Source organism: Megalobrama amblycephala, linkage group LG8 (assembly GCF_018812025.1).
Source record: "Megalobrama amblycephala isolate DHTTF-2021 linkage group LG8, ASM1881202v1, whole genome shotgun sequence".
NCBI lineage: Eukaryota > Metazoa > Chordata > Actinopteri > Cypriniformes > Xenocyprididae > Megalobrama > Megalobrama amblycephala.
Window position 1 is genome coordinate 9,227,181 of NC_063051.1, and position 21,222 is coordinate 9,248,402.

Here is a 21,222-nt window from a genome sequence, read left to right on the forward strand (position 1 = left end):
GTCGGCCCGACTAACTTCCAAACAGTGTTTTTGAAAAATGACTTACCCCACCTTTAAAATAATGTTCATTGCAGACATTTCTGAATGCATTGAGTACATTTATTTCATTGCTTTGAGTATTGAGAGCCTAAATTAGGCATGTAGAATTATTTTCTGTCATTTGTAAAGGTTAATTTCCAATCAATTTTTAAATTTTATATTCAACTTGTACTCTCTTTAAAGGGTTAGTTCACCCAAAAATGAAAATTCTGTCATTTATTACTCACCCTCATGCCGTTCCACACCCGTAAGACCTTCGTTAATCTTCAGATCACAAATTAAGATATTTTAGTTGAAATCCGATGGCTCCGTGAGGCCTCCATAGGGAGCAATGGACTCTCAATTCTTCTCTCAAGATCCATAAAGGTACTAAAAATATATTTAAATCAGTTCATGTGAGTACAGTGGTTCAATATTAATATTATAAAGCGACGAGAATATTTTTGGAGCGCCAAAAAAACTAAATAACGACTTATTTAGTGATGGCCGGTTTCAAAACACTGCTTCATGAAGCATCGGAGCACAAATGAATCAGTGTATCGAATCATGATTCAGATCGCGTGTCAAACTGCCAACGGCTGAAATCATGTGACTTTGGCGCTCCGAACAGCAGATTCGACACACTGATTCATTTGTGCTCCGATGCTTCATGAAGCAGTGTTTTGAAATCGGCCATCACTTTATAAGTCGTTATTTAGTTTTTTTGGCGCTCCAAAAATATTCTCGTCGCTTTATAATATTAATATTGAACCACTGTACTCGCATGAACCGATTTAAGTATGTTTTTAGTACCTTTATGGATCTTGAGAGAGGAAGTGTCCATTGCTCCCTCACGAGGCCTCACGGAGCTATCAGATTTCAACTAAAATATCTTAATTTGTGTTCTGAAGATGAACGAAGGTCTTACGGGTGTGGAACGGCATGAGGGTGAGTAATAAATTTTTGGGTGAACTAACCCTTTAAGTCAAAAATATCTGTCTTTCTGAATATCTGTGTTGCTTGTGATGGCTTTGAAGATGCATATGCAATTTTCACATTAGATGAACATGTATGACTGACATTAAGAGTTTTGCTTTATTCTGTGATGTCTGAACCAATAACGTGTGATCGGACGGGATCGGTGGACGGAAGGCTCTTCTCTTTTATGTAATGAAGATAGACAGCCTTTAAGCCTGACAGTGAAGCTCTGCTTTGATAGTGCAGAGTGCTCCACTGGAGCAAAGCCAACACAGACACATATAATCACACTGCTTTCCTGCTCCTATAGGCACATTTCAGATGTATGCGGCCAAAAATTCATTACTAACAGTATATGTGTTTCTAGGAGATGAGCCCAATGCTCTGTGTCATATTCACCTTTGTGACCCCTTGAAATAGGAGGCCTGGCCTTCATCTAATAGCACGGCAGTGACTGGCCACTTTTTCATCAGCCTTGGTTTCCGGAAATGTTTTTCTGATTACTTTTACCCCCAAAAAAATCTTCAGCAAATGATTCTAAGTCTTAAAAAACCCAACAAGCTCCAATACTAATCACAATGTTACGTACACACACAAATTAAAGTATATACACTTTGACAGTATATATAAAATATGAATTATATAAATTATTCATAATAACATATATTAATACACAATATTTTGAAGTATACTGTCAAAGAAATGGCCATGTACCTGCTTGTCTCATTTGTGAAATGTTTCTCCTTTAGCAGTCTCTCATTTTCTGTTTTACTCTTCAGTTCAAATTAAAGACTTAATTTCAGCAATCTACACAAGTGAAGAAGCCCATATTTGCTTATCGTAGCTTTTTATGATGTTTTTTCAGCAAACAGAAGGCAGCCACTTGTGCTTGGATGAGATTAATTAGGTCCAATTTCTTTGTAACAAGAGATCCATTTTAGATACAGAAACAGATGGTTGTGGAAAAAGTGTTTTTCTTCTGCAAGAAAAAAGGGCACTTGGGCCAAAGAGGAGAAAGGGGTGCTTATTTGAGCCAATATAACCACCCTGCTCTGTACATCTCTGCTGACATAAGATGTTTTTACATTCTGTGTGAAGATGTAATACCACGTAGAATTTGAAATTTGGCAAATTTGATGTGGTTATTGTTGTAAAAGAAATGCCACTCATTTTACTTTGTGACTTCTCACTAAAACTGAGCCCTTTGTAGGTTGATTCTCCTGAAAACACTGTGGCACTATTAAAACATTTTTCTTTTTATTTAAACTGTCCGATCACAGCAACTACGACTCAACCAATGGTGTGAGTTTGGGGCGGGGCTATCTGTTTTGACTGACCAATGGCAGATGGGGTGAGTGTTCAGGAAACCTGTTTGGAAATAGTCATTATTTTTGTAGTTCTGTAAAAAAAAAAAAAAAATACACACGTTTCAGTGGTATTTATATCAATTAAAAAAATTCTATGCATTTTAAAAAGCTATCCTTGGTGGTCCAATATCACATTCTCATTCAAGCCTCCTTTCAAACCCGTCCCTCCCTCCCTTCTCCATTCTCATTCTTCTGTGTTTGTTCTCAATGATCCTCCACACTAATGTGGACGGATTCATAATTAATTTTCTTTCTGCGGTTTGACCTCGATTCTCTCCGGCTCCCCTCCACCCATTCCCGGTTCTGTCTCTTTCGCTTGCCATCTCCACACAGGTCTATTTTTAAAATGCTTTTGGGAGGGTCCAGACAATCCTGATGCCTAATACTCAGACTGGGCATCCCAAGAGACGCCATTTTCATCGGCCCTTCGTTCTCTTGCTCATTTTTCACTTCATCCTGTCTCTTTGTCCCACGTCAATATCTAGTTCATCATTTAGTCTCTCGTCTGGTGTTCCTATCCACTTGTCTCTCTGTTCTTCAAGGAATAGCCATCATTTACTCCCCCTGATGTCAGAATCTTTATATAACCACACCACCAAAGAAGAATCATAAAAGTATCCCAAACAAATTATTTTTACTATAATGATATTCACTATAATAATCTTTTTTTTTTTTTGGTCTAAATTTCCAATTAAAATATGAACAAATAATTTTACTTGAAACAACACTTTTTAACTAAAAAAACAAAACAAAATACACTTAAACAAGATTTAATATTTTATGCAGTGGTGCGTTTCATGTAAATTTAGCTTGTTTTAAATGTTGGTTGATATACACTGCCATTCAAAAATCTGGGGGTCAGTAAGATTTTATTTATTTTTAAAGAAATTGATAAAATTACATTTATTCCGTAAGGACGTATTAAATTGATCAAAAGTGACAGTGATAATGTTTGAACTCTATTGATCAAAGAACCCTAAAAAATGTATATTATTCAAATTTTAATAATATTTCGCAATAGTACTGCTTTTACTGTATTTTTTGATATAAAGACTTCTTTTAAAAACATTAAAATATCTTACCAAACCCAAACTTTTGAATGGTAGTGTATTTTCTGGACAATAAAAGCTTGTTCACACCAAGAACGATAACCATAAAGATAACTGTATTTGCATCCACACGAACGTATGATATCAGTCTGTTTATTCGCAGCTCACCACCTGTGGTTTCAAAGTGTCTACAACACTTTCCTGTCTTATTGCATTTACATGGCTTTAACCAGCAGATGTCCTCAGCATGCTATGTTTTGAGTGAATAGCTAGTGTAATCAATCTAATCTAACAGTGAATTTAGCTGACAAAGTCAATATAGTGTAATAAAAACAACGCCACTTCAACTTCAAACGAAGCAAGTCAGTGTTGTCGAAAGTAATTTTATCTTCTGTTTGCTAGCCTGCCATAATGATCTCATAGTTAAAGGTGCCCTCGAATGAAAAATTGAATTTATCTTGGCATAGTTAAATAACAAGAGTTCAGTAGGCTACATGGAAATGACATACAGTGAGTCTCAAACTCCATTGTTTCCTCCTTCTTATATAAATCTCATTTGTTTAAAAGACCTCCGAAGAACAGGCGAATCTCAACATAACACCGTTACGTAACAGTCGGGGTGTACGCCCCCAATATTTGCATATGCCAGCCCACGTTTCCAACATTATAAAAGGCATTAGACAAGGGCAGCCAGTATTAACGTCTGGATCTGCACAACCAAATCATCAGACTAGGTAAGCAAGCAAGAACAATAGCGGAAAATGGCAGATGGAGCAATAATAACTGACATGATCCATGATAACATAATATTTTTAGTGATATTTGTAAACTGTCTTTCTAAATGTTTCGTTAGCATGTTGCTAATGTACTTTTAATTGTGGTTAAAGTTACCATCGGTTATTACTGTATTCACGGAGACAAGAGAGCCGTCGCTATTTTCATTTTTAAACACTTGCAGTCTGTATAATTCATAAACACAACTTCATTCTTTATAAATCTCTCCAACAGTGTAGCATTAGCCGTTAGCCACGGAGCACTATCAAACTCATTCAAAATCAGAAGTAAACAATATAACAGTATACAATACTCACATAATCCGACGCATGCATTACGCATTCATGACGAACGCTTTGTAAAGATCCATTTTGAGGGTTATATTAGCTGTGTAAACTTTGTTAAGGCACTGTTTAAGGCAATCGCGAGCTCTGTGGGGGGAGAGCACGGGATTTAAAGGGGCCGTAGCATAAAATCGGCGCGTTTATAATGATGCCCCAAAATAGGCAGTTAAAAAAATTAATTAAAAAAAAATCTATGGGGTATTTTGAGCTGAAACTTCACAGACACATTCAGGGGACACCTTAGACTTATATTACATCTTTTAAAAACATAATCTAGGGCACCTTTAATACCTTTCACCATTTATTCTGAGGGTATGACTGATTGTTTTCCATATATCCATTTTCTTTAAAGTATCCTTGAAAAGGGGGGTTGACTTGTCAAACAGTGGTGGCTTTTTCTGAACCTCGCAGCGAATAACTTCTTCACAATGTCGTCTGCCATTTTAAATGGTGAGCCCTTAAATTATAACGTATTCTGATTGGCTGGCAGTGTTTTATCGTTCAAAAGGTGGGAAAAAATCGTTCTGAAAGTGATCCCAATGATATAGTTTCTCTATCGTTATAGCTGTGGTGTGGACAGTGCTATTCTTTTATATTTAGAATGATTTTTAGAACTATATCTTTATTGTTATCTGACTTTATAGATATTGTTCTTGGTATGAATAAGCCTTAAGACAAAGAAGGCCTAATTAAAAACTCATTAAGAAGTATTTATGCAGTGTTGAAGCCACATGAGGACCAAAAGTGTTTAAATGCATCTTATAGCCTCCAAAACAACTAAGCTATAAAAAAATATAAAAAAAAAGCTAAAGAAGCAAAATTTATGATACTATTGTTGTCATATTTTCTTGCTGATTTATTATGTTATTGAAACAATCTTGACATATGCTTTGATTTTTCATAGTAGACAGGAGCTGTACTTGTACAGGAAATGGCAGAAATATGGCAGCTGAGTGAACTGATTTTGATGAAGCACACAAATCTGACTACGTTTTTGTGATGTTTCTTATCTTTTAAGGAACCAAAAATGTAACAGCTGTGGTCATGGCTATGATGGACTGCAATTTGTGGAATAGGCCGCATGAAGATTCTTCAAAACATCTCCTTTTGTGTTCCACAGAGGAAAGGCAGTCATACGGGTTTGGGACGACATGAGGGTGAGTAAATGATGACAGAACGTTCATTTTTGGACAAACTATTCCTTCACTCTCTCCTCTCTCTCATGTGACATTTCATCATTCTATCTCGCAAAATGGAGAGTCATTATTAGTCACTGGCCCCTGTGTGCACTGGCGTCAGCAGCAGCCATCAGTAAACACACATACATTACTACAAACGCTTCGGAGAGTGACAAATACACCTATCACCGCTCCACATATTACACGCCGCATTCTTGATGTCACTCGAATAAACATTTGTCTGTGTTATGTGTTAATCATGGCGTCTCAGCGCACTGCTTTCAATTGCTTTATATATCACTGTCTCCATGCTGTTCTTCTGGCACTCATTGCATGCAAACTTTTTAAACAGATGCTCCATTCTTGCATGCAGGAGTATGTACAAGAGTTAGTGTTTTCTGGAAGAAGGTGAAAAGTATGTAGGGAATGTTTATGCATCTAAAATAGAGCACAGAAGTATCTGCTTATCTTTAAATGTGGCGGAGATGATCTTCTGTTCAATTGTAGGTACATCTCTTAGTTTAGCTGGTTGTTTTTACCTGCCTTTTGAGAATTTATAGAATGTAGAACTCGACGTCGCAATCCTTGTTAATTATACAGTGGCCCCAAAAAGAATTTGGACACTTAAAGGTGCAGTAAGTGATTTCTGAGAAACACTGTTGATATTTGAAATAAACCCAAACAAATACACTGCTCCCTTCATTGCTCTGCCTCCAAAATGCACCAACACGCAATGCAAGTGTGGATGTCTTTTTATCATAGCTGAAGAGAGACAAAATAATGCTTCACAAAAAATAAAGCGAAGATTACGAACGAACGACAAGGAAGAACAGAAAATGAACATACAGCATACAAGAGTATATACAAGCAAGAGTTGTTTGTTAGTCACCAGCAGCACACCAGTTCCAGATAAAAAAAAATGACACTCAAAACTGTCCTGTTACTATAGCTAACATTACAACAGCAGCATATCTTGGTTCTGTGAAACAGCAAAACCAATGTTACTCACGTATGGAGCAGAAACAACGCAACCTCTGTGTCCGTTTTCAGGCCTTCCCGCTTAGGTCTCTCCAGCACTGGAAAGCTTTTCTAATACATTAACGCGGGTCCTAAAGCTCTTGCCTGATCATAACCTATTCCTCTGACCTTTTCTCTTTTGTAATGTCTCTCAGCCATTTCTCTTTTTACAGTCTTTCTACAAATCTCCCTCTTGCTCACTCTCTCTCCTCCTCCATAATGAGTGGACACGCCCCCTACTGCTGATTGGCTTCAAATGTGTTATGGTGCTCAGTCCGATCCACTTTCAACAGCATTTTTCAGAAATCGCTTACTGCACCTTTTAAGGCTTGTGAATGTATAAATTGCATATGACATATCCAAACTAAGTGGCATTTAGCACAACCCCATTTTTGTAAGTGGAACATTTCACAAAAAAGTTTTAAATGATAAAACAATATATATACTATTCATAATTAAGCATTTGGGCACTTTTTAGCTGTCAGATGTCAAACCTGTGGTAACTTTGCTAGAACACCTGTGTGAACTTGAAAGGATTCACTTTTGCATTCACACTGACTTCATTGCATTTCAGTTTCTGACAAAATGCAATTTTTATTTAGGACATCTAAAATGATCATATTTTTGGTCCATGCACCATGAGCAGTTCTGGTTTTGGAGTTATAATTAGAGCGCTTTCTGCTTTCTAGGGCATTTTGACAGGTCCATTACATAAATGTCACTCATGTGACCTCTTTCAAACTTTCTGCTCCCCAAAAGATGACTTTACTGAGAAAAGTGGGAGTTCATGCAAGAGAATCAGTCTTTAATTTAGGTTCATACTATTTGTGTGAATCAACTGAAATGACAACTATGCTTCTACATCTGTGCAACCAGATGCTTATTATAGAATATTTATTGGTCTTTGTAAAACTGGCAGTGGGTCAATAGACTATAAGCAAGTTAAATTTAACTTAATTATGTTTTACAGGAGACAATTGGTAAATAATACTCTGTGATGTTTTAATAATTCTTTTATTTTTTATTGATGCTTTTTGTTATGTTTTTACATTTTTTAAATGTTTTTATAAATGGACTCCTCATAATGTTTTCTTACTTTTTATATCATGTTTTATAACGTTTAAAGTGTTTAATGGCAAAAAGCCCAACTTTATCTAGCCTGAAAGGCAAGTTACAAATAATATCTAATGGAAACCGCATAAAATAGACACTAGATACTGAATAAATATTACAGAAACTTCCACAGAAGTTTATCCAAAAATACCATTGAATCAAATCAACCTTGTGCTATGACTTTCCATCACTGTTGTTTGTCAGAGCTCAGACAGACAGCGAGTGTATACGTAAAATATGTTTTACTCCGTTATGTATTCATGAGATGCATAAGATGCAATGTAATATGGTAAAATATCCTCAGCGATGGCAGCCAAAACTGTAATCCCCATGCTCCATAAACTGCGCAGTAATCCAGCTGAATTGGGCTGGATTTTACTCCCATGATGGAGCTGCACAGGAAGAGCGTTCGACTACATTACATAAGGTTTGTGGGGAGTTTTTGTCTGTTTGTGAATTTCTAATAGAGCTCTGGGTATTGGATATGGAGTTTGAGGGGAAATTTATGCAGAATCGACCATCGGTTGAGCTCAACATATTGCTAATTATGTAACTGAACATACTGTTTCAAAGTGAATTATACAAGCACATTTCAGAAGTTTTTGTCATAAATGAGTGTTTTTTTTTTTGTTTGTTTTTTTTATTGTTTTGCCTGAAAAAGCTTGTTATCTGCTTTAGCATTTCACAACCACAAAGTGTCCAAATACTTTTTTGTCTCCATTTTGAAACAAATATCTATTGCTAATGTTTTGTTTGAAAAGTAAAATAAATGACACTTGCTTCAATATTTTATGTAAAATAACCTTCATACATGTCTTACTTTTTTGGCCTAAAATTTGGTGTAAAAACAAATTTATCTCAAAAAAAAAAAAAATGCTAGTAAATCTCACAGATAATTATAAACGCAAAATTAAATGTAAAATTTTGAAGTAGAAAGAATTAAATATATTACCTTGTAAAGCGCACTCTAATAATCTTTGATTTATTTACAACTTTGAAAAATATTTTTACCGTAATTTGTTTTTAAATTAATATACTAAGCTCGTAACTCATATTTGTCTGAACTAGCCCAAACCTGCAAATATCTTCTCCATTTATGTATCCAAACTTTCTGGCACATTGGAACTGAAGTTAAACAGCTTTTGTCCTCCACAGAGCTAATATAAGACTACATCGTGCAAAACCCAGAACCTGTGGCTTTGATGTGACACGCCGGACGGTGTCCAGATCTGAAATGAGTTTACAGTACATCTACACAGAATTCTGGATTTCATTCAGAAATGGAGCCGGCAGAGAAAAGGTTTATTACTGAAAAGGGGGTTTATGTAACTTATGGGAATACCTCAAACACTTTTTATTTATTGCTCGATATATAAGATATAAGCACAATCTCCTTACAGTAAAGACACTTTTAATGCTTTTCTTGTGTTATTGGATGAGCATCCCTATTTCTAGAGGAATGTAATGCAATAACACATGCAGTGTATCCCAAATCAACAAAATGGGAACATGAGACTTGTGATTCCTGTATAACGGTGATTCCAATTCAGGGGAATTACCGATGGGTCTGTAAAGGTACATTGATTTATAATACTCACTTTCCCTCTGAGCCATAGCTGTTCATGCTGTCCTCTATGGACTCGTGGCTCGCCTGCCGGACCGTACGACTGGGCATCTCTACGGCCAGACCTGTCTCTGTACTCCTCTGAATGCTCTTTAGCCTGCGGCCCTCTGGGTCTGAAACAAACAAAGAAAGATAAGTTCACCAAACCAGAGTTTAATTCATAAGATGTTTTTCTATACATTTTTAGCTTGTTGCCTACTGGCTGAAATTTCTTTGATTTTTAGTCCCTCCTCCAGTGTTTTATTGTGAATTTCATCACACCTCTTTTCATCAAGCTGCATGATTTAAGGTATCATTCATGTATATAGCACAAACAGTTTTAATATGTATTAGAGCTGCGTGATTAAACTGAGAAACACAATTTTTTTGTTATAAAATAGAGATCACGATACTAGATGACTAAACAAAATTACATATAATTTACTAGAGGTGCTGCCAAAATGTTAATTGCTGCAGTCTATTAAAAAATATATTAATTTAAATTATTTATTTATTTATTTTTAAATCGGTTTGAATGAATGATTCAATGACTCACTCATAAAGACTTCACTTGTTTCATTACTGGATGAATTGATGTTTTTGAATGAATCTCTTGAATGAATGATTCAATGACAAATCCATTTTTTAAGTCACTTGTCGCCACCTACTGGTGTAATGATGTAATTGATACAGTCTTTTTTTTTTTTTTAAGGTGATTTACTCTATTCTGATCGCTACCATGGACATCAGTGTTTATATCCGAATTATTGCTAAACTTATATTCCAGTACTTCTGTGATAATATGAATTATTGTACGACAGAAATAATGATACTGAGATGTTGAAACAACCTGTTTGTGAAGCTGTTTCATATATATAGATGACAACTGCTCTCTCTGGCTCTCTGAATTTGAATGTTTCCGCTGTAATCGTACTTGTCAAAGGTTTAATAGACACAGCCAAATCATTGTCATTTAGGAATAAGATCGTGTGGGTGTTCGAATCGAGATCACAAACATTTAACGATTAACCGTGCAGCTCTAATATGTATGGTTAGGGTTTCTCCCATAGCAAGCACCACAAATGATTGTGAAATATCTCTGATATTCTTGTATTTCTGCCTGAGCAGCAAGTCACTGGAAAAAGCAAGTTATATCAAATCCTCTCATACTGAATGAAATGTTGTGATAACATTGCCGCCAGGTAGAGCACTGGTTGTATTCAAAATAAATCCTTTGGAAAATATAATCTTCTTGTATAATTCAAGTGTGTAGTGGTGCCTTATTGAACTCGGATGGCTTAGAGAACAGATTCACAGAGCCTGAACTTTTCCTAGTAAAGGTGAAGGGGATCAGCCGCAGACTGATCGCTTTACTAGCCCATGACCTCATGAATATATTTCTATTCAGAGAATGAGTTTCAGAGGAATTTCAAAGCTGAATGTCATTTCATAATGGTTTTGTTACTCATTTTTTGCATGTACTTCATATAAATCAACATAAAACACAACCTATTTTACCCTCGTAGACTAACATATTTCTAATTAGTCTGAATGGTGAACCTGATTTCACCAAGTACAAGTAACATTGATCCTGGAACAACATTCCAATCAACCAATTAGATTTGAGGAACAAGTTTACAGTTTATGTCAAGTTTAGGTTTAAAAACAGGGTTAGGTGCTTCTCTCATTTAAATCTGATTTTAGGGATAAGTTATGGGTAGGGTTAAGTTTAGGTGTAGGGATAGGGTCAAGACTAAAGTTTTGGACAGGAATGTTGTTCTAGGATCAACAAAATATACTATTTACTTGGCAAAATCACAGCGACATGGATGAATATTCAATGAAGTCGAATCCCTCAAAAGAGGGATTTTTGATGTCCAAATTTTACATAAATATATATATATACACACACACACACACACACACACACATACACACTAACATTAAAACATTTAAGGTTGATACAATTTAAAAAAAAATTTAAATAATAATTAAAACAGTAATACTGAGAAGCATTACTGCAATTTAAAAGAACTGTTTTCTCTTTGAATATATATTTAAAATGTAATTTATTCCTGTTATCAAAGCTGAATTTTCAGCATCATTACTCCAGTCTTCAGTGTCACATGATCCTTCAGAAATCATTCTAATATGATGATTTGCTCTTCAAGAAACATTTCTTATTATTATCACTGTTGAAATCAGTTGTGCTGCTTCATATTTTTGTGGAAACAAAATGTGATACTTTTTTTCAGGATTCTTTGATGGCTAGAAAGTTCAAATTTACAGCATTTATTTGAAATAGAAATCATTTGTAACATTATAAATGTCAAGTTTTTTTAAAATATAACAGAAATTAAGATATAAATATAATTTAGTCATCAGTGAGATCAAGTTATCCATGGAAATGCGCTCTATCTGCACTAACACGTTCTCTCTGTAGTGGTGGGAATACTGCCATATTCACAGCTTTTTCCTGGCCGTGAAGCACATGACCTAGTTAGGCGGTTCCTAAAAATACAGTCCTCTTTTGTCTGTTCCTGCGTATCTGGTGCGGTCGGCACATGCTAACTAGCATGTCATCGTAACCTTCCAAAACAGAACATTGTGTATCAGGAAATGCACTAGAAATGCCAGGGTTGCTATGGGAGACAAGAGCAGGGTGCTTCAATGGATCTCTCACTCTCTCTTTCTCTTTTACAGTTTTTGTTTAGTGGAACATGCTTGAAAGAATGATTTAATCTTTTCACAAAAAAACAGTCAAATTTCAGGAAGTGTGTGGACAAAAAACTTGATTTTTAAATGTGCATTGTACATGCACTTCCCACCACAATCCTAGGGTCTTCAGTGTGGCCTCCAGGGTGTTGCTAAGATGTTCTGATCGGGTGTGGTCACTTGGGAGTTGATTGGTGGTTTCTAGGGCAGTTGCTAGGGCATTGTTAAGTGGTTTCTAGGATGATCTGGGTGGTTGCTAGGGATTTGTTTGTTGGTGTCCAGGGAGTTCCAAGTGATTGCTATAGGGGATTATTTGGTGAATTTTCACAGTATGAGGAACAATGAATTCTCTCTAAAAACACAACATTTTTATGTTAATTATATCTTGTGTAAGTGTGATGTTTCTGATCCCTGGACATCTCTCACCAACGCTTTCTGTCAATTATTGTGCAACCACAAGTAGGTCTCACCGACAACAGATAAAGTATCTCATTTTATCAGTATGACCAACACCCATTAATCAAAGTGGCATTCATGAATTTACTGCAAACAAGAAGGAAATAAGAGGCTTTTCTAACAAGCCCTTTTAGTTGCTATCTCATCTTGCTTGTGGTTTATGACCCACGCTTGTTAGCTGTCAGAGCATTTAGATTTATAATTTGATTAAAAAAACAGAGAGGCTTATAGAAAACCTATTATCAGACTTCAGATTAGATCTTCAGTAAAGACCTGTTAAAGCAGAGTAATATGTGAATTTAAATGCAAATAGTTGCATCATTCACTTAATTAAAGGAATAGGTAATTTATTAATTAATTTTATGTCATTTTCTCACCTTCATATAATTCTAAACCTTTATTATTATTTTATTTCCTCAGTGAAAACACTAGGAGAAATTATTTTCCATTAAGAGCTTACAAGCTCCAAAAAGGACACAAAAGCACCATAAAAGTATCACTTGTGTGCTTTATGGACTACTTTTATGGTCCTTGAAGCTTGGTGCAGGAAAAGAGCACAAAGAAAGTTTGCTTTTGTTGAAAATAACGACATGATTTAAATGTTTGGGTGAATTGTCTCTTTAAGAGCATGTTATGTTGACGTGTCACTAACGGACTGCGCTCATCCCATGTTCAGATGAACAGGTATAGGATGCTCTTAACCTTGTTTTGATTTCAACATGGCTTGCTGAAGATCATTAGGACAGTCATTGATTGTCATCTAAATGAGCATGTCAGTTTTCTGGTTTGTCCATGCTATCGATCATGCCATTACCTCTCATTACCCCAGCCTGCCTTAATTACCTATTAACTCTTTGATAAATCAGTAGCACTAGAGGCCTATTGATCTACAGTGATGTTGATAGATGCCTGGTTGGAGGCTATAACCTCTGTGCTTTCTAATAACATGCAACTGTTTTTGAAGTAAAGAGGGATATCCAGACCTTCCTTTCTTCCATCCATCCATCCATCCATCGCACTGTTTTATATATATATATATATATATATATATATATATATATATATAGACAGAGAGAGACTTTAATAGAGGGGGTTGATTTTCACAAAACTCACAAAATTACATGTCTTACTTTATTCGTATTCGTATTACTGTAATGCAAAGACACTGCATATTATTTCAATTTTTTAGATTTATATATCATTATAATAATTTATTTTATTTTATTTTATTCCAGGATGTATTTTTACCCTACAAGGTTCTCATTTTGAGGTTTTATGTTTCCCTGTCAGCTCCTTTATATTTGTTGTATTGTCTTATTTGTACAGAAATAATGTAATTCCAATTAACTGAAAATAATTGGAATTACAAAAATCTCAAAACTAGAACTTCCAGATGGATTATGGGAAATCTACATTATGGAAAATGGAGCAATACATTGAGATCAGAATGCAAAAATTGTAATAAAAATGCTCCCCTTTCTTCTAAATATTTAATTTTAAGTAATTTTTATTTTATTATATATTTTATTTTTATAACCTGGACATGTTCTTGTCCTGCTCCATATATGAATGTGTTAAAAATCCTTTTAAAGCCCCAAATACAGAAGCATTAAGCATGTGCTAGTGGTTAGATGAGAGTCCATCTGTTTAATCACAGTGGAGGGTCTGATCATACACAGATGCGTCCATCTCAGCCAAAAATTATGCCAAATATTTACTCATATACTGGCATAATTCAACTCTGACGTTTTCCGTACACGCTAAAAGAGAAGTGAGCTTCAGGAGACAGTGAACGTAAGAGCTTTGATCTGAGCTATAAATGAAGCAAGGGGGGAAAATGACCTCAGAAGGTCATTTATCAGAAGCAAATATATTAGAGTTATATTAATATACCTGGGATATTTCTGGGATTTTATGAGTTTGATTTTTCATACCGGAGCTTCAGTATAGCTGTAGATCAGACACAAGAGTCTGTTCACAGCGGACATTAGATTAAAACATTTGTCTTGTGTTTTATAATTTGAGTATTTTATCATTGCTGATGGTTTAAATTCATCTATATTAATATAATTTATATATTTTTTTTTCATTATTTGATTAGCAATTAACTGATATTTTTCTTAAAATGCCCCAATTATGCAATTTTAAAGGTTTCTAATTTTGTTTTGGAGGTCTCCTACTGTAGATTGACATGCATCAAAGGTCAAAAAACACTTTTTTCATAATATTCATTGCACATCACCTCATTTCTCATAGGGTCTGAGACCGGTTCGTTTGAAGATTCTAAATCCCTCCTTTCCGCGAGCCTCCTCTGCTCTGATTTGTGCTCAGTCTGTTGTGATTGGTCTACTGCTTACAGCGCATGTCGGAAACGGAATCCCTATTACAATATTTGAATTTTTTTAATGAGTTTGTTGGTGTTTTGGAGGTTACCTTTGTAGAGAAGAGTGCCACTTGTGATTTATAGGTTGAGGATGTGTGTGTACAGAGTAATAATTCTTTTGGAGTTTATTTAATTCCGTTAGATTTGTGCTAATGAAGGTATTTGAGTAGAGTGTATGGTTTACATTGTGTAGAAACGTGACTGCCTACAATAGTTCAGCCAGACAATATTTCTTTGAGTGTAGACTGTCTCAGAACCTTCTATCTTTAATTTTTTAAAAGCTGGTGATGTGTGAATATCATTAAGAGATGGGAGTGCATTTACCTTACTACCCATTACATAAATGAAACTCAAAATAAGTAACTCTTTGCCTGAAATTTATTTTCTCCCCTGAGTAATATTAGTATGAAACCGTACTAAGCTCTGCCTTAAATCAGAGACATCCATTTCCATCCGATTGCAAACCGCTTTGTAATAATGTGCACTGAAGAATCTTTTATGAGACCAGAAATGTTTATTAAGAAAGTTAACGGGGTCCATTATGTTCACTTTAAAATCAATTTAGACGATATACTGAATGTTTTCTTCTATATAAACTACTGTAAAAACGAAGTAAAAGCAGTAATATGGTAAAATATTATTGCAATTTAAAATAACTGTTTTCTATTTGAATATATATTAAGATGTAATTTATTCCCATGATCAAAGCTGAATTTTCAGCATCATTACTCCAGTCTTCAGTGTCACATGATCCTTCAGAAATCATTCTAATATGCTGATCTGCTGCTCAAGAAACATTTTTTTTATTATTATCAATGTTGTGCTGCTTCATATTTTTGTGGAAACCGTGATACATGTTTAGGATATTTTGATGAATAGAACAGCATTTATTTGAAACAGAAATATTTTGAAACATTATAAATGTTGTTACTGTCAATGTAGTATTCATTTCTTTTTCTTAAAAAAAAAAAAAAAACTTTTGAATACTATTTTAATTGTCTTTTATTATTTTATTTTTTGCCCTTTTGTTACTTTTTAGCATCTTTTGCATCTCTGGACTTTTTTCTGCCACCATTTGTTTTGTGTGGATTAGTATTAATGATTTGGATAGAACAATACCATGACAATAAAGTACTTTGAAATTGATATGAGAGTAGAGATAACGGGAGGTAAACAAGATCAGTGGCTGTAGTTGCATAAACTGCTTAAACTAGTCTCACAAATTCGTCTTCTAATTCTTTTCTTCAAGGCTGTTCATAAGATTGTAGATCGAATACAGAAATGTTAGAGAAGATTACACCTAACAAACTGCTAGTTGGTCATTCTAGTTCTTAAGACACATTCTTAACATAATGGCTATGTTTATGCAACAGGCCACAGGAAGTTACACACAAGCTGGACTCAAACTCATATTGCCTGGATGAGCACCAGTACCATTAAGTCACAGCTCTGACTTAATTGCCTTTCAGAACAGCGTGTCCATTCAAAATGTGGGCCAGCGGATGCTGTTTCAGATACTTCAGTCATAATAACGTGTAGGCGGCAATAATTGAGCAAGTGAGTGTTGAAATTGTGTGAAGCCTCAAACAGTCTCGTTCTGCAGAACTGCTCAGAGAGACTTCATGCTACAAAACAGACTGTGATTTACTACACAAGTCAACTGCTACTTAAACTGATGTGCTCGCCGAACGCTTCTGCCAAGCGGTGTATTAAAAACAAATGCATGTTTGGTTAGGATTTTCAATTATGATCTTCATTTGTAACATTGGGTGCACACCTGTTATTCCATTATTCCATCATTATGTAGATGTAATTGTCATTATAATATTATTATATTGACTCTACTTCTAAATGAATTCATTATGAAACCTCAAAGTTGTTGGATGTGCTCCCTGCTAGTATATAATTTAATTTGTATTTTGTTTTTTATTGATCTATGATGGTGAACGTCACAAAATCCTGTCAAGAACATACTGGATCATATTTCACCCCAAACTTAAGAAAAAAGTGATAAAATATAAGTTATGTTTTGTATAAAGAAAATTAAGCCTGAAATACTGTGTTACATTAATGAGATTCTATTTAGACTTACTATTCAGATAATAGTCATAATGTAGACTTAATAGGCTTTAATTTTATTTTCTTTCTTTGCTTTTCTTTTGTTTTTGAGGTGAAATGTGGCCTGGACCTGTTTTTGTGAGATTCACTTACAACCATAATGATTATTGATGATCAAAATAAAAGTTCATAACATGATTCTCAGTTCCAGGCTGTAGTAAAGGACATGACAGCAGGTAAATCTGAGCATTTGTGCACAACCATCTGTTCTTGTTCCCGCGCGTCACTGTATCGCTGTGCTTTCTGACTGCATATGCCAACACAAAGGGTGCAGAGCAAATGCACCTGCATGCTACACTGTCAGAGGACACGCTGGGAAAGGAAAAGAGAGATCAATCACTGCTGCATTTACAAGGCTTGAGTGTGCAATGATTTGATACGCAAAGCACTTTTTTAAAAAAAATACTTTTACATTGCAAAAAAAAAAAAAAACCTTTTATTTTTTACAGTAACATCCTTAAAATCAAATCAATTTACCTGAAAAAAAAAAAAAAAAATTAAAGCTGAAGTGTGTAGTTGTTATTTTTATATTTTTCGGTTTTCATTTTAATTTTAGTTACATTTTTAGCATTTTTTTTTTTTTTTGCATTTTTGTAATTTTTAATAATTTTTGTTTTTAAAGATGTCTTTACAATTTTGTTTTAGTTATTTTTGCACTTAGTTAATCTAACTAAAATTAAATTCCTTCATGAATTCTTTCATTTCAAGTGACAAAAATGTTTTGTGTGTGTGGTTTTAGTTTGTTTTAGTAAAATAACCCTGTTTCAGCTAAACTGATACTAAAATAACACATAAATTATACATTTTAAATTTAAGCACAAGTCTCACTAAATTATTATTATATTTCTTTCTTTTATATTTCTTAAAAGCCATTTTTGTGTGCGATCTTAAAATGTTGACCTTTTTTATTGTAAAAGACTGACAATTGAAACTTGATCTTTGTAGAAATCAGAATTAAACTCTTGATCTATGTAGCAACTTTTATGCTTGCAATCAAACTAATTAAACTATTTAAACACATTATTTATCTGATAAGATGCTACAGTATTTACCTACAGTCTTTTAAAAATAGAAATTGCTGATTTCATTTTATATATTTATGTTTTTATATATATATATATATATATATATATATATATAAAGATTTTGACATGTAGGCTCATGTTTCAAAATTAGAACAAAGAATATTTTGTATATATGAGATGCTTCTAACAGGAACAATGAATGATGATTATACTATGAGTCAGAATATGCATCAGTGTGAAACAAGAAATTTTATCATCTGATTGGACAGACTGTTGTCTTCACATTGGCATCATGTGATAGATTTCTCACCCTGACTGACTTTTTCTCTTTTTCTGCTTGGGAAAAAAAACGACAGCTTGCTTTCTCACCTGTGCATGATGTCTAGGAATCGAACAGCACTTCAGCAGCCATTGATTTAAGATCACTACACAAACACACACCAGCTCATATGTGAATCCACTGCTGCACACTTATCACACTGACACTTTCTAAATAATTGAACTTGGGCAATGGAAACAGACATGCAATCTCTACCATAGAAATGGTTTCGTGACATTTTCAAAAGAGCGTAACATTTGATAAAGTGATGCCACTTCAGATTGTCTTTAAACAGACCTATTTGAAGATTGAGTCTGAAGATATTTTTTGCAAAAAATAAAATAAGGGCTGTTAAAAAGTAAGAAATAAAACTACATTTTTACATTTTCTAAAGAAACATGAGTGGTTCTTTATCATGAAAAACGTACCACCTTGATGTTTAGGGTGGTTTTTAGTGCTTTGCTAGGTGTTGATTACTGGCTCAAGTCAAAACAGCTCTTGCACAAGTGATACTCTGGTTTCTAGATATGGCTCCTTCAATGCAAGTCTATAGTAAACTTGCCAGAAAATAAGCTGGAACGCTACTAATAGCACACCTCTCCTTAAAGGTAGGATAGGCAGTTTAACGTTTTAAATAAATGTTAAAGACACTACATATTTCACTACATGGCGGCAGCACAAAAATCTGCATCTTACCTTGTGATACTCAAATGTTTGGCACTCAGGAGTTAGGGCCGGTTCACACAGAAAGCAATTTGAAAGCAAAAACACAACATGTGGGCAGTGGAATGGGGAAAAAACGCAAGGTCTCAAGACGCATTTTTTAGAAGTTTAACTTTATCTTTAGCACCTAGTTTTTAAAACTCTGTGTCATGCGCAAGACATGCAAAATATGCTCACTCCATGCAAGATCAGCTTTTGAAGTTGCCTATATTTATTTCTCATAAAACCATATTCAACAAAATGAAATAATCTTTAGTAATTTCATGATAAAGGTGGAAAATTAAAAACATTTTTTAAGTTATTTTAAATGCGACCTATTATGCCCCTTTTGGTGTCCCCAGAATGTGAAGTTTCAGCTCAAAATACCCCACAGATCATTTATTATAGCTTGTCAAATTTGCCCCTATTTGGGAGTGAGCAAAAACACACAGTTTTTGTTTGTTCCTTTAAATGCAAATGAGTCATTCACTTTCCAGAAGAGGGCGGAGCTTTAACAGCTCACGCTTCGGTTGCTCAACAACAACAAAGCTGAAGAATCTCACGCAGCCAAAATGAGGATTGTCAGTAACGGTGTTCAGCCTTACATTGTTCAAACCGGAGTCGACACTGATGGAGAGACTCAGGAAGTAGTCACAATTTTTAGAATGAAACTGGATGTTTCTGAATGGATAGTTGATAAATGAATGTAGTTGGTGTGGAGTTGATTCAACTCATCCACTAGCATGTGCCGTCATGTTCATCTTTTGTGCAAATCTAGCGTTGAATTGACCCTCATTTGTGAAGCAGTTTGGCATAAATTGATGGCATGACAACAACACTCTACTACAACAACTCTTCCTCTTCTCTAAAGCAGCCCAACATGGCTTTGTTGCGTGATCTCAGGGGCAGGGACACGAGCAATAAGTTGCTGGCTGCTGTTCACTTAACGGCCACCGGTGTCGCTAATAACAAGGGCTTTTGAATTGTACATATAGCCCCTTTAAAGAATATTTTACAAAAGTACTGTTTTTACTGTATCTTTATGGTAGTGTACATAGATGAAAACATGCAGTGACCTTATGTAGCGCACAACGCTGCACTCTTTGTGTTCTGTCTTGGGGGGCCAGTTGGATAAACATAGCCATTATATTAAGACTGTATCTTAAGAACTAGTATGAACAACTAACAGTTAGTAATGGGTAATCACTCTTACTTTTCAATATCAAATTAGATCAATTAAAGTTTTTATGTAACTGACTTAAAAAAGTTATGAACAGTCTTAAATAAAAATATTTGATGACTAACGTGTAAGTCTAGTGTTAGCGGTATATGCAATCGGCCCTGGGGTTTGTATTTCCTCAGGATGAAGGTAAGATCTTACAGATTTATGAATGAACTTCTCATTTTCAAATCTTCCCGGTCTACTGACATTTGTTATGACATCCACTTCAAACATTACAGTGCTCATTATAACTTTTGTTAGCTCTACAATAAGTAAATCCACTTCACCACCTAATAACTCTTTGACAGTGATGCCATAGAAATATAAAGAGGTACTGCAATAATGGAAGTTCAAACACAAAAATTCTAAAGATGGCTGCGTGCTTGTTTCTCTGACGCATAAGTGTGACTCTGATTTTACAATATAAATATCTTCACCTGCTTTTTAAAACCAAAGGCATGCTGATAATCAATGTCACCATTAAATCCCATAAGCACGGACACACATGCACATTGGAGACGGATGCTACGAGTATCAATCATCCTGACCTCCTTCTATCTTTTCCTCTGTCCTTGATTCACTACGCTCTTACGCAACACAGAATGTGCGCCTGCCGCCATATGACATCTCGCTGATGGCGTGTGTGTGTTTGTTTGCGAGTTATTTTGAGCAGCAGCATCAATGCAGGACCTGTCAGTGTAGGAGGGTTAATAAGCCTCGAGACTTCAGAGCGTTCGCTTTTCTTCGGTAGAGATTTGTTCCTGTGCTGGTGGAGGGGGGAGCGAGACATGTTGTGCTTTGGGATTCTTAGTTCACATTGCATCAAACAGCAAACAGGATA

The 21,222-nt window shown here is 35.0% G+C and overlaps 1 protein-coding gene and 1 long non-coding RNA gene across 5 annotated transcripts in view; one reads left to right on the top strand and one right to left on the bottom strand.

Annotated features, from left to right (window-relative positions):
• Positions 1 to 21,222, top strand: part of LOC125273593 — a 49,521-nt gene that overhangs the window by 26,921 nt on the left and 1,378 nt on the right. For 3 of the 4 annotated variants that reach the window (XR_007186103.1, XR_007186106.1, XR_007186104.1), the window contains 3 exons: positions 5,549 to 5,687; positions 8,994 to 9,138; positions 9,455 to 9,594. This is a non-coding gene — a long non-coding RNA (uncharacterized LOC125273593). Of the gene's footprint in view, positions 1 to 5,548; positions 5,688 to 8,993; positions 9,139 to 9,454; positions 9,595 to 21,222 lie in introns of those variants that run through there. The other variant, XR_007186105.1, reaches the window with a different exon arrangement.
• The window catches only part of rims4 (regulating synaptic membrane exocytosis 4), a 34,028-nt gene that overhangs the window by 6,687 nt on the left and 6,119 nt on the right, over positions 1 to 21,222 (bottom strand). Inside the window, exon 2 of the mRNA XM_048199097.1 lies at positions 9,437 to 9,575. Coding sequence (XP_048055054.1) covers positions 9,437 to 9,575 — 139 coding nt within the window. The remainder of the gene's footprint in view (positions 1 to 9,436; positions 9,576 to 21,222) is intronic.